This window comes from Nasonia vitripennis, chromosome 2, assembly GCF_009193385.2.
Source record: "Nasonia vitripennis strain AsymCx chromosome 2, Nvit_psr_1.1, whole genome shotgun sequence".
In the NCBI taxonomy this organism is placed as follows: Eukaryota; Metazoa; Arthropoda; class Insecta; order Hymenoptera; family Pteromalidae; genus Nasonia; species Nasonia vitripennis.
The window spans coordinates 22,337,874-22,350,872 of record NC_045758.1 but is presented as its reverse complement, the minus strand read 5'-3'; the positions used below and the strand labels follow the sequence as shown (position 1 = coordinate 22,350,872).

Below are 12,999 nucleotides of genomic sequence, written 5' to 3'. Positions count from 1 at the left end.
TTAACATTATTATTAACATAGCTTTAAAAATTTACATATAAAAATAATTTTATTTTCATAAATTGAACTAACGGTATCAACTCACAGCAGGTAAAGGTTGCAAATGCAGTTGGCTAATTTGTTGTTGAATATCTACCATTAACGAGAAAGCGCCTGTACCAGAGTTGCAAGGCTGACCCAACATCAATCGACTCGACGGGGATGTTAAATCATCGTTTTTACCTAAAGATAAAAAATCTCTTAGCTCCAGTTTTCCCATAAAATCATTTATTCAAAGATAAACAAAAATATATAAACTCTTACCCTGAAGTGTGGCATTTTTCAAGAAATTAAGAGAGCTCTCGAAACTCATTTGCTGTAGTGGAGAAGCAGAATCTTCCATACCCTTACGACTGAGAGGCTGAAATCGTCCTTCAAATGTCATATAATCGGCAATCAGTGATAGATGTCTTGTATCAACCGTGATTCCATACATTTTGAACACATCTTTGACTTCCTTCACTATAACTCTATTTGCTGCCTCAATGCCATAAGTTTGAGATATGCCATAAATATCGTTAGAGTATAGCCTATGTAAATCCAAGATCTCATTGTATTTGAACATTTCCTTTATAAAAAAAAAGATCAACGGTTATTTAATTCTTTGTAGAAATTGTAACGATGCAGTAACTTTAATGAACTATGAACTATAAAAAATATACATACCACGACGTTAATTCCATCCGTTTTCAATATCGTTTCACCACTTGGATTTTGGAAAGTAAATGCTCTCTTGATAGCTGGCGTCTCCCATAAAACTACTTTATTGGCAACATTTCGAAGTATCGTAGGCATGTCAATATTCGTCAATTTGATAGGTAACTAAAGTAAATATTCAACATTTTAACTCATTAAAAATACATTATAAATGTATAGTATAATTTAAAACTAATTTCTACTTACCCAGAACTTTAATTTACACCACTGATTCTTCTCGGCATCGTAGTCGTAGTCAAGCGCGTGTACGTACATGTTAACGATATCGAGCTTCCTCTGCTCGTATTGTATCCTATTGATGCCATGCATCGACACCCTAAAGTTATCGTCATCATCTTTATTTGCAGCCGGTGCATTATTCACCTTGTCATTTTCGTTCTCGTTGTCGTTATCCGCTTCTTCGGGTTCTTCCTCTTCTTCTTCAGGGTCGTCGTACTCGCGATTCTCTTGATGACGTGAAACAGACCTGGCAGTTGTCGCGTCCGCGTCATCGGCTACCTCTTCCTCGTCTGAGGACTCATGCATCTCTCCTAGGTCAAACCTGCCTCGCGACTTGGGTTCATCCTCTGCGCCTGCGTCATCCTCGTCCAGCTTCGAGTCTTCGTTCTTTGTCTGTCTCTTTTCCTCGTTGAAGTAGACGATCGAACCAGTTGACTTGGCAGCCTTCTTTATATCTCGGAATATCTCGCGGAAGAATAACCTCTCAGTCTTCGTGATTATGTCTTTCGGATGAACTCCAAACTCGTTCTTGTAGTACCTGTGAGGCAGGTACTCAACTGTGATCGTGTACTGCATCTGTCTTTGGGGCTGGTGCACCAGTTTTCGCTCGACTTTGATATGCTTCAGCACATTCGCTATGTAGCATTTGGTTAACTTCAGCCTCACCTACAAATTTATAAATTTTTATTAGTTAATTTGTTGATGCGGCTGATGCTTGTTACGGTAATGTACAAAGCGTGCCTATTGCAAAATGAAATCAATACCTTGTTTGCCTGTTTCGTAAGATTTGGTAAATCTTTCTTGAAGGGTATTTCCATACTCGGAGTTTTGATATTTTTCGAGGCCATCATCAAGATTTCTCGCAACCTTGGAATACCGAGGGTGACGTTCATTTCACCACGACCAGCGAAATGAAAGGTGTTCAGTGTCATCTGAGTCGAAGGCTCACCAATGGATTGCGCAGCTACGAATATAAAAATTCTCCTATAGATTACCGAATCAACAATAAAAAAAGCATGAAAAAGAAAATCAATGATCCTTACCTAATAACCCAACGGGTTCACCAGGCGGGCACAATGTATTCATGACCTTTGCGCACAAGACTTCGCGCAACTCCTCTTTGCCGATACTGGTCGTGAACGAACCAGACTTTTTCTTGAGGTAATTATCGATCAAACTCTCGAGCTTCTCCGAAAGCACACCGAAGTCCAAGTCCTGACGATACTTCGCAGTTAAGGGGTCGGGACACCTGTCGCATTGCGATCTGTACATGTTCTTGGTCTCGTCATCGGTTCGAATCCACTTCTTCATGAGTGACAGCGACGCCTTACTTCTACCACACGCAGGTATGATGATCTTGTTCTTGGAACTATCGGGTTTGGCGTGCTCTGCAGAGAACTTGGTGAACGCACTCGTGCGATTTTTAACCAGAGAACTTCCATGGCGTTTCTCCCATTTGTGAATCTTCTTCACGAGCTTACTGATCTTCTGTGGGTCAGCGTTGGCCTTGAGCTGTTTGAGCAGCTGTTCATCCGCAATGGCGTTACGGTTTTCCACAAGGAACTCGAACTGCTCGTCGTTGAGGAAGCGGGACTTGAGGATATCTAGGCCGTCCTCGCCGTAGTAGATCTGCACGAGACTGCCATCAGAATCGCGAACCGTCGCGTCGTAGTTAATCATTAAGCCTTCCATGTGCTTGATCAGACACCTCTGCAAGTAACCGGATCTACTGGTCTTGACGGCGGTATCGATGAGACCTTCACGTCCGGCCATACAATGGAAGAAGAATTCCTGGGGCTGGATACCGGTCATGAAGCGGCCGTCGATAAAACCTCCGGCTCTCGGCGCGGGATCGTAAGCCGGAAAACTCGGCAGACTCTTACCGCTGATCATCAGCGGCGGACGTTTGCCCTCCAACTCGATCTGTCCCAGGAGACAGGAGATCTGCATAGTGTTAACAGTTGAACCTTTGGCACCGGATTGTACCATCAGCTGGAGATTATTTTCGGGGAAGGTCTTGATGAGACCGGCTGGTAGACAAGTCTTATTTATGTTATTCGTGTAGACGTCCAGGGCAGTCTTGTACTTTCTGTCTACCTGAGCACGGAATTTCGGATTGCTCCAGTAGGACTCCTCCATCTTGGCCGTCACAATTTCCATCGGGGTGTCTTCTGGGACTTCCAATATAGATCTGTAAAAAAATCATCAATGACTACCGCATTCTGCATTACTTGAAGTAATTAATAAAAATACAACTTTAATTTTTCCTTACTTGTGAATGCTCTCTCCGATTTTCCTACACTCGCTGATGATTTCAGTACGTTTCTTATCAGCTTTTTGTTTCACCAGAATATCCTCGATACCCAAAGTGAAACCGATCCTCTGCAAATAAGATTGGAACACCTTGCCAAAAGCGCTCAAAAGCCTGCTCGACGTGGTTCCACCGTACAGCTCGAAAACGCAGTGAATAAGACCGAATGGAGTAGCACCATAGTGTTTCTTATCCAATATTCCACAGAGCAGTTCACCGTTGCGGATGATGACCTCGGATTCGGACATGGTTTTGGGATTCTTGAACTCCTCGCCACATTTCCAAGGTCGTGGTTTTGTCACCTGCCACTCGTGAGCTCCGATCTTAGCGCCGGCGGTGAGATTGATCAACGCCTTGCCACGAGGGATAATGTTGATGATGATAGTAGAGATCACTTGCTTGCCGGACCACATCGGTATGGGCTTTATAATGGCCGGAGGGAGCAGAATCAGGTTACCCTGAATTACAGACAGGGCGGAAAAGACGAGTTGCATGTAATCTTCCTTCTCGAAAAACTTTCCACGCAGGCTCAGTCTGACACCGGCTATCATGTGATCCTGAATTAAACCACTCAGTGGTGTTCCGTCCTTGGGTACCAAATACTGATTTGACACATTGGCGATGTAGTAGCCTTCGGCGCGGGCCAGTTCGTTCTGAGGAAAATGCGCGTTCATCTCGTCTCCGTCGAAATCAGCGTTATAGGCTTTGCAGTTGGCGTAATGGAGACGCAAAGTTTTCTCTCCCTTGAGTATACGAGCTTTGTGGGCCATAATACTGGGTTTGTGAAGAGTAGGCTGGCGATTTAACAAGAGCATGTCTCCATTCTGCAAGTGTCGATGAACAATTTTGACACCGTGAAAAAATTTGTTGGCCTTCTCAGTCACTGTCAAGAGTCGTTTGGCAATGGCTTCCCTTTGTACATAATTTTCTGCTGTTAGTCTTGTAATAAAGCCATCATCTCCTTCAATCATCACAGCTCCAGGATGGACATCGGGTCCATTCAGTATCAATTGCCTTAACTCTGCAACATTCCAAGGTGTGACAGGAACTGGATATGTGAGTTTGGTGGCAAAAGCTTCAGGAATACCAATCTCATCTATGTTCAAATTAGGATCTGGTGTGATGACAGATCGAGCAGCGTAGTTTACTCTTTTACCCATCATGTGCATACGTATGACTCCTTGTTTCTTTTCAATAACCTGCTTCAATCCTTGGCAGTTAGCAGATTCAGTGGTTTTACTCATATCACGATCAATCAAGTGGTCAACATTTGCTTGCAGCTCTTGCCATGCATTGTGCAATTTTTCAATGGCAGAACTACCTCTTGTGTTGTTGTAAACAAGTTTGCCAGCATCTGGCAATCTACTTGTGTCACCATCTTGAATAGCTTGAATGATGTTCCTCAAAGTAAGACAATTAATGATGATTGATCGATAAACTTGAGTTTGAGGGTGTTCAATCAATTGCCCATCTAAAAAGTTCACAGGCCTAACTATGGGTGGCAATACGGGTATAACTTCAAAGAAGAAAACATCCGTAGGATTTTTTATAGTCAAATTATTCAAGCAAGGAAATATTACTTTTAGAGTTTCCTCTTCATTCTGCCATAGCTTCTGCATATATTCTTTGGTTTGATCTGGCATCAAAAAAACTTGTTCTAATTTGTGAACAACACCTTGACTTTCATTTTTATCAGCATTTTGCAAAACTCTCTGTATCATTATTTTGTTTTTTAAAACTGTGATTTTTGATATAGCCTCGTGGCAATGAATGCATTTTTTACCAGCACTATACTGCTTCAAAAAACTGTCGACATAGAGATGCCATTGCATATTAGTATTTTTTGTGTTAAAGTCTGCAATTTTATAACTTTTCTTAAATCTTGTTACTTCGAGAACTTTTTGCAGACCTGCATTAATTTGATCTCGAACATATTCAATATCAGCTCCTTGACCATCATTTGAATCTGCAATCTGTGACATTACTTCTTGCTCAAATCCCTCAATATGACTGAAATACCCTCTTTGGAGAAGAGTCAATTTAGCAGATAACAGTAACTTTGCAAGAGGAGGTATTTGTAATGAGAAACAATTTAAGCAAGCTAGTTTTAGTAATGTTTGCAATGCTTTATGAAATAAAGGATTTATCACAGGCATTGGCAAATCTATATGGCCAAAATGTCCTGTACATTTGTATACATTGCAACCACATGTTCTACATGGATCTGATGTATCTGTCAAAGGTCCTGAAGAAAATATACAAATTTATTATTATTAATATACCAAGATTATCTTATCTTTTTTCAATAATAAAATTCATAGATGCTCAATAACAAAACTTACCTAAAGCAGGATCATGCAATCCACCAATTAATGGATGACCAAGTACATTGAAGGAATCAGGGGTAGTAATCTTTTTCACGCTTAAGTTCTTTATATCATCAGCAGTAAAAACTGAAAATGCAAGACTTTTTGGATCCAGATGTTTCACTGTCATCCGAAAACCAGATTTTTGGTATTTACTCATTTTGGATTTATAAGTTGCTGACCACAACTACTTTCAAGAGAAGTCTAAATTTTAAATACAAAACCTGAAAAATTTTAAATTATGTTTTTATAAGAAGTTTAACTATTTTTATGATTTTAATTATAACTGTGACAATTCAAAATCAAAATAGCAATGAAAAATGTAAATATTTTGTAAGAATCACTACTCATGTAATTTTGAGTCATGATGTTCAGTAAAATATTTACAGTGACATTATTTAAATATATTACAACGATATTCAAAAAGTGTTTAAAATTATAGTAGATACAAAAGAACATTCAGTTTCAGTATCCAATGAATATTACGCGTGTAATTCAGAGATTCTCTTTTATTCAAGTTATCTTAAAATAATTTTGAAAATTGTAGGACATAATGGATAAACAAACCCCTTATTAACTCACTATAACTTTTTGACATTATTTCGTTTTTCGTGTTTTGGTAAACGCAAATACCGGTGAGGTTATAAATGACACCAAGATAGGCACGTGTCCCACTCTATAGCGACTAGCGAGTAGTGACTATACATATATATATATGCATAAGCGAGGATGAGACCGGAGACCCGGAGCATGCTATGGGTGAAAACATGAAATCATCTAGAGATTTATGAACAAAAATCCCTACGTATTTTAAGAATATCACCAAATATACGGGATACTTATATATAGGCGAATCAGCGATTTCGGCCAGACTGCATCAGGCCTTCGGCGCGAGATCATGCGAACTTCGAGAGATTTGAAGTTGAATTAAAAACCACAAAAGTTTACAAAATATTAGAATATGGATGTCCATAATACTTATATGGTAACACTAACTTGTTAATTTCATTAATGATATGCAGTTTAGAATTTAGTATTAATATACCTCCCTAGTTAATTATTGATATAATACTGCGATATCTCAGATGAACTGATTGAATAAGTACTATTTACTTACAAACGATTCCAAAAATAGCCATTACTTATAATTGAAATGCTCAATTGAATCATTTTTTAATTCATCATTTTAATATCCATGCGGGGTACTTCTTTTGCATAATTTAATATGTAAAAAAAAATTGAAGAGCTATAAAAAGAAGTATTACAGGAAGAAATTTCATATCCTGATCTGAAAACTCTTAATAAGAATTTATACAAAAATGACAGTTATATCTTGCATCTAAATATCAGAAGTCTACTAAATGCCAATTTTAATAAATTGGAAATTTTTATTAAGAGTTTGAAGATTAAACCTAGCATAATAGTATGTACAGAAACGTGGAAGATGTTTAATTGCCAAATTTTTGCACTAAACGGTTATAAATTGTATTACAATAATGGTAAAATAAATCAAAATCATGGGGTAGTAGTTTATATACAGGATGGTATATCAGAAACAACAGTAGTTTTTTACAAAAGTAACAATAGCAATGTTCAATTATCATCTTTATACAGATGCCATGATCTCTCTTCTCTAGAATTCATAGCAAACTTAAAAACATATACGTCTATATAAAAAAAAATCTTAAAAATCACTTAATAATTGGTGACTTTAACATAGATATTATGAAAGAAGATAATTATAGCCAAGAAGTATTAAATAACATGTTAGAAAAGGGTTTTGCCCCAGGATTTAGACACACGACAAGACCTGAGAACGGTAGTGGAAACGGAACATGCATTGACAATATCTATATAAAAACTAAATCTATTGACACTAAATCATTCAAACTTATGATCCCATTTACCGACCATTACCCAATCTTCTTAAAGCTGAATAAACCACCTAAATCAAAAAAAGAGATTGTTCGCCATTATTATAATTACACTATTAAACTACAGAGGATAGCTAGCAGTAAAAATTGGCATATCATAGAAACATTGCATGATCCCAACTCCGCTACAGCCTACTTAATAAACGAGATACAGGATTGCTTAGAAAAATCTAAAAGTCTGATTAATATGAAAATAAGTAAAAAAAACTCCAAGAAAGGAATGGATCACTAAAGCTATCATGGTCTCGTGCGAGAAAAAATAACAATTATACAAAAAAATGCGCAAAGAATCAAATAATAATAATATTAAAGTAGAGTATAAGAACTATACCAAGAGGCTAGATATAAGCTGATTTATGAAGCAAAGCTTAGGCATGATAGAAATTTCTTTAAAAATAACACTAACAATACTAAACAACTTTTGAAACACATTAAGAATAAGTTAGGAACAAACTCGCAAAAGGATACAACAATTAATAAAATAGCGATAGATAAAAACTGTACAATTGAAGAACCGATACAAATTGCCAACTACATGAATTCCTTTTTTTGTAAAATAGGAAAAGACTTAAGCGACAAAATTATTAACCCACAGGGTAAAAAATTACAATTACCTCCCATAAACAATAATACAATCTTATTATCAAACTAACTAATAACTCAGAAATACTGCAAATTATTCAGAATATGACTATGAAAAATGGTGGACTTGATAATATTCCCTCCAAAGCTCTGAAAGTACTATCACCTTTAATTGTTAATGCATTAACACACATATTATTTAATCTTTGTATAGATAAATCAATATGGCCGGATGCCTTGAAATCAGCGGAGGTAGTTCCCATTTTCAAATATGGTAGCAAAATGGAGATAACTAACTATAGACCAATATCGTTAATATCTAATTTAGCAAAAATATTAGAAAAAATAATATATAACAGATTCCAATCCTTCTTTGACAAATTTAATCTACTAGCCAAAAATCAATATGGTTTTAGAAAAAATACAGGGACCAAAGATGCTCTAAGTTATATCACGAACATAATTTACAGTAAACTAAACAAAAGCAAACCAATAGCAATTACCTTTCTAGATCTGTCTAAAGCTTTTGATACTGTCAATCATGCTATTTTACTAGACAAACTGTATAACTACGGTATAAGGGGTAAAGCGCACAAAATAATAGTTACTTATGTAATAGAAAACAAAAAGTTAAAATAGGAACAGCGGACAGCCGTTATGAGACAGTAATTACGGGAGTGCCACAAGGGACAATTCTTGGTCCACTTTTATTTATAATATATGTCAATGACCTGCTTGTAGATAGGACTGAAAGTACAATCTCATATGCTGATGATACAGCTATTTATACAACTGATGCTACTTGGACCAAAGTCGAAAATAAAATGAATATGTACCTAGAGGATATATCTACTTGGTTGTTGCTTAATAAATTATCTCTTAATATAAGTAAAACTGTATATATGACATTCGATAATTACTGTGATAGTGTTCCAAAAAAGAATGATATAAAAATATTTATACAGGGTAATGAACTGAACAGAGTTGAACAGTATAAGTATCTGGGTATTAATTTTGATTTCAATTTAAAATGAGATAAGTATGTATTTTTAGCTATGCATTTTTCCACAGCATAATAACCTATGGAAACATTGCATGGGGTGGTGCGTACAAAAACAACCTAGAATTATTACAAAGATCACAGAATAGAATATTAAAAATTATAAACAAAAATAAATTTGATCAAAATAATCCAGTAAACCTTAAACAAATTTTCGCTTATGAATGTGTTATCTATCACTATAATGAACTTAAGAATCGGCATATGACATCAAATAGTATAACTAGAAACAAACTTATTAAACCGCCAAAATGCTCTAAAGCTGTTACTGATAAGAATAATCATATTAGAGCGATACAAGTATTTAATTGACTACCTAAATCTAATCCAAATCTAAAACATCTAGTAAGAAAATTATAGTAAGAAAAAGGTAAAGAAATGGATCAGTACTCATATATTGTAAACTAACAAAAAAAAAAAAAAAGAGTGCAATTTTAGTAAGATTTTCATTTTGTTAGTTTTTAGTTTGTAAGTTAGTTTTGTAAGATCTTTTTATTAAGTATATACCAGACCTATGTACAGGTAGCTGTGTCTACCTCTATAGGATGTCAGTTAACCCAGATATACCAAGTATATCTTGGAGTTAACTATAACATGTATTTATTACTCTGGATGAATAAATAAATAAATTTAATAGATAGCATAACGCTTTCAAAACTTTGTGTAAAAGTATACACTGTTATCTGGTATTTATAAATTTTTAGTTTAAAAGTCTAAAAATGAATAGTCTTATAAAATATTGTAAAATTAAAGTGAATAACTTATTGCATATCTTTTATTCTGATTTTAAGTTCATTTGATATTTTTAATATCTGCATTAAAATCGTATAAAAAATGAATGCATTTATAATACTAAACAGGCTAATTTTTCAAAATGTATACATTCAATCAGCTAGTTACTACTATGTTACATTAATTACAAAATTTAAAACATTATAACTTTCAATGAATTTTTACACATGTCAACTCTTTTTGAACGGCGCTGCTGGTATAGTAAAACAACTTATATGTAGGCTATTTGATATAAATATAAAAGAAGACAATAAAGAATAAATACAAGTGATAAATATTTTTAAAAAATTTATTTTTTCATTTCTTTAAATTAATAGTTTTTCGCCAAAATTCCATCTTTCTTTCCAAGACGAACAATGCAGTCATCAGATTCACCCTGAAAAAATAATTGCAATAAATTAGTTTGTATGTAACTTATTGAAGTTGCTACATTCATAATATCAATAATATTTTATATAGATTTCAATGTACCGCGTTAAATATTAATAAATAGAGGGATAATCCAATAACAAAACTAAGTTATGGTAAATTATTCAATTATATAAATATACGCAGGTTTGGAACTTTTTTTAAATACCGAATATTTCTAAAAAGTAACTAAATTATCAAACTTACCATGCGACGGATAGCTCCACAGATAGCATACATTTTGTAGGTGTCTGTCATGCGTCCCGTGGTTGGGTCAACATCAGCTAATGCCATTTGGATAGAAGCATGATCCTTGGCGTGGATGATACGGTTGCTCGCAGAGCTGCAAACAATTTTTAATAATCATTATGATCATGAATTTCTCTTTCCTAGATATAGTAGATGCAACGTGTAACCAACAAGCGATTCTATCAGACATAACCTCAACCTCGAAACGAAGAATAAAATAAAGCTAATGATGCAAAATTATAATACTGAGATTATTAGGCCAAAAATATCAAAACTGACTTTTCACACGACTAAAAAATGCAATTACTTCTAATTGTGCATTGCAATGGGCAACAATGACACGAAAACCACGTGCGTTACTCACCATTTCCTTGGGCAGTACAAGTCAACGAATTCTCCTGCGTCGTTTTCCATTTTTACTGTCTAAAAAAGAATATCAATACATTAACTTTTGATACTTTCAATAATTATTTTATATTGTTAAACCATAATAAATCAACAAATTATAGCAGTAATATACCTGCTCGTGCGTCGATGCAAACCGGAAAGAAGGGAGCATAAATAGACAGAATCGAACGTCGATTTCTCGAACTTTCGACTTCAGTCTTTCGAGCGCAAGACACTTGCACCAACTCAAAGGTAAAAAAATTCAAAAAATATATCAGTAGACAGTAATCCATTAAAAAATTCAAAGAAATATAGTTAAGGGCCGATAAACGAGAGAAATTATAGCGATACCTTGCCATTCCAACTTTTGAATCAACCAGTGCATCGATCAGGCTGAAAATTATACATGTAATTATTTGCTATACCCTTTCTGTACAGTTATATATCTATACTCCGAGGGCCCTTAATGTATGTTTCTCTAATCATTCCATTATCTTATATTACTCATATCATGGACATCGATAGCGGACTCGGGACAGTTCACATCAGTTGTCAGATATGAAGATAGTACTTAGTAAGTATTGTTGGCAGAACTGAAACTCGAGAAGAGGAGCTGAAAGGTATAGAGGTGTTTTCTGCTCAGATCAGAAGCAAACATGGCTGCATCTGTAATCCTTCGTCGTGCAATTGCACAAAAACTATTTACCAGAAATTATTCATCGCATGGAGACCCGCAAAAGATTCGTAAGTAAACAGTTTACTCGCAACGCTCTATGCATCTAATAAATTGAATACTTCACCCAACGTCATAAGCTATATAACCAAATGTATTCAGAGTTCTTCATTCTTATCTCGCTCTGTCTACGAATAATAAAATTAAGTACTGTATTCTTTTACTTTTCATCAGTTCTGAAATCTCATTGTGCTTATCATTATAATTCAGTACAAGAAGTATCATCATTTTTTTGTTTGAAATCCAAATTTTGAGTACTAGAGACCCTATAGTTACATAATAATATTGTTTGGTTATAACTATAATTCATTTGTGAACTTAGTTTATATATGTGTCATCTTTTGTATGCATTATTTATAAATTTATATTTTGGAAAATTTTATTTCAATATTATATGTCTTAACTAAGATTATCTGTTTCTATTTGTCATGTATAATGTATGTTCATATACTCATCACGAGCTTATAAACAAAATTTTACTTTTTTACGTCAATTTTCATCTTCAATATTAATGCTTTTGTAATAAACAGCAATTACAATATTTTTTTCATTAGATAATATTAGAATGATAAAATACAGTTCTTAATAAAAGAAATAAAAATAGCTTGTAATGACCTATTGAATTTGTTATGTGAAAATGTTATTATAATATTTTATCTTTTGTCATTTTCAGAGGCTGCATATAATATGTGGAGAAATTTGAGTCTTTTTGGTGTACCTGTAGTATTAACTCTTGGTTTTTTGAATGTATATCTGAATGAAGAACATGAGGAACCTCCAGAATTTATTCCATATGAACATTTGAGAATTCGCACCAAGGTATGATAAAAATTATATTACTTAAAAAATTGTTTTTAATATTATAAATCAAATAAAATGAATAATTATAATGTTCTAGAGATTCCCATGGGGTGATGGCAACCATACTCTTTTCCACAATCCCCGCGTTAATCCTCTGCCAACTGGATATGAACATTAAAATATTTGCAAGCTGTTATAGTTAATACATAAGTTACCTATGCTATGAATTGATAAAACCAAATTGTTAAAGATATGTATTCCATTGTTGCATTACTGTGCAAATCGTACTTTTTGGCACATTCATGTAAGTAGCAGAAAAAATAAAATCTTGAAAAACAAATTTTCTTTTATTATTAAATAAGTTTTGTTTTACTACATCATAAAATATCGTGATTGGGATT

At 34.5% G+C, this 12,999-nt stretch overlaps 3 protein-coding genes across 4 annotated transcripts; 1 reads left to right on the top strand and 2 right to left on the bottom strand.

Annotated features, from left to right (window-relative positions):
- Positions 1 to 30: 30 nt before the first annotated feature.
- On the bottom strand, positions 31 to 6,370 carry LOC100118719 (DNA-directed RNA polymerase I subunit RPA1). Of its 2 annotated transcripts, none has more exons than XM_001602567.6 (9): positions 6,235 to 6,370; positions 5,629 to 5,876; positions 3,248 to 5,531; positions 2,019 to 3,166; positions 1,740 to 1,939; positions 943 to 1,641; positions 706 to 861; positions 304 to 607; positions 31 to 222 (listed from the first exon to the last, which is right to left on the bottom strand). In XM_001602567.6, the coding sequence occupies exons 2-9, from the start codon at positions 5,810 to 5,812 to the stop codon at positions 77 to 79; spliced, it is 5,121 nt and encodes a 1,706-aa protein (XP_001602617.2). In that variant the 5' UTR covers positions 5,813 to 5,876; positions 6,235 to 6,370; the 3' UTR covers positions 31 to 76. The 2 variants fall into 2 exon arrangements, with proteins under 2 accessions (XP_001602617.2, XP_016838265.1); XM_016982776.3 differs by having other exon boundaries at positions 6,220 to 6,343.
- Positions 6,371 to 10,295: 3,925 nt separating this feature from the next.
- LOC100114107 (40S ribosomal protein S21) lies at positions 10,296 to 11,316 on the bottom strand. The gene is made up of 4 exons (XM_016983114.2): positions 11,198 to 11,316; positions 11,042 to 11,100; positions 10,636 to 10,771; positions 10,296 to 10,396 (listed from the first exon to the last, which is right to left on the bottom strand). Exons 1-4 carry the CDS (start codon positions 11,234 to 11,236, stop codon positions 10,331 to 10,333), a joined length of 300 nt encoding a protein of 99 aa, XP_016838603.1. The 5' UTR covers positions 11,237 to 11,316; the 3' UTR covers positions 10,296 to 10,330.
- A 367-nt stretch (positions 11,317 to 11,683) lies between these two features.
- On the top strand, positions 11,684 to 12,938 carry Cox6a1 (cytochrome c oxidase subunit VIa polypeptide 1). Its single transcript, NM_001172343.1, has 3 exons — positions 11,684 to 11,808; positions 12,471 to 12,616; positions 12,696 to 12,938. Exons 1-3 carry the CDS (start codon positions 11,721 to 11,723, stop codon positions 12,774 to 12,776), a joined length of 315 nt encoding a protein of 104 aa, NP_001165814.1. The 5' UTR covers positions 11,684 to 11,720; the 3' UTR covers positions 12,777 to 12,938.
- The last annotated feature ends 61 nt before the right edge of the window (positions 12,939 to 12,999 follow it).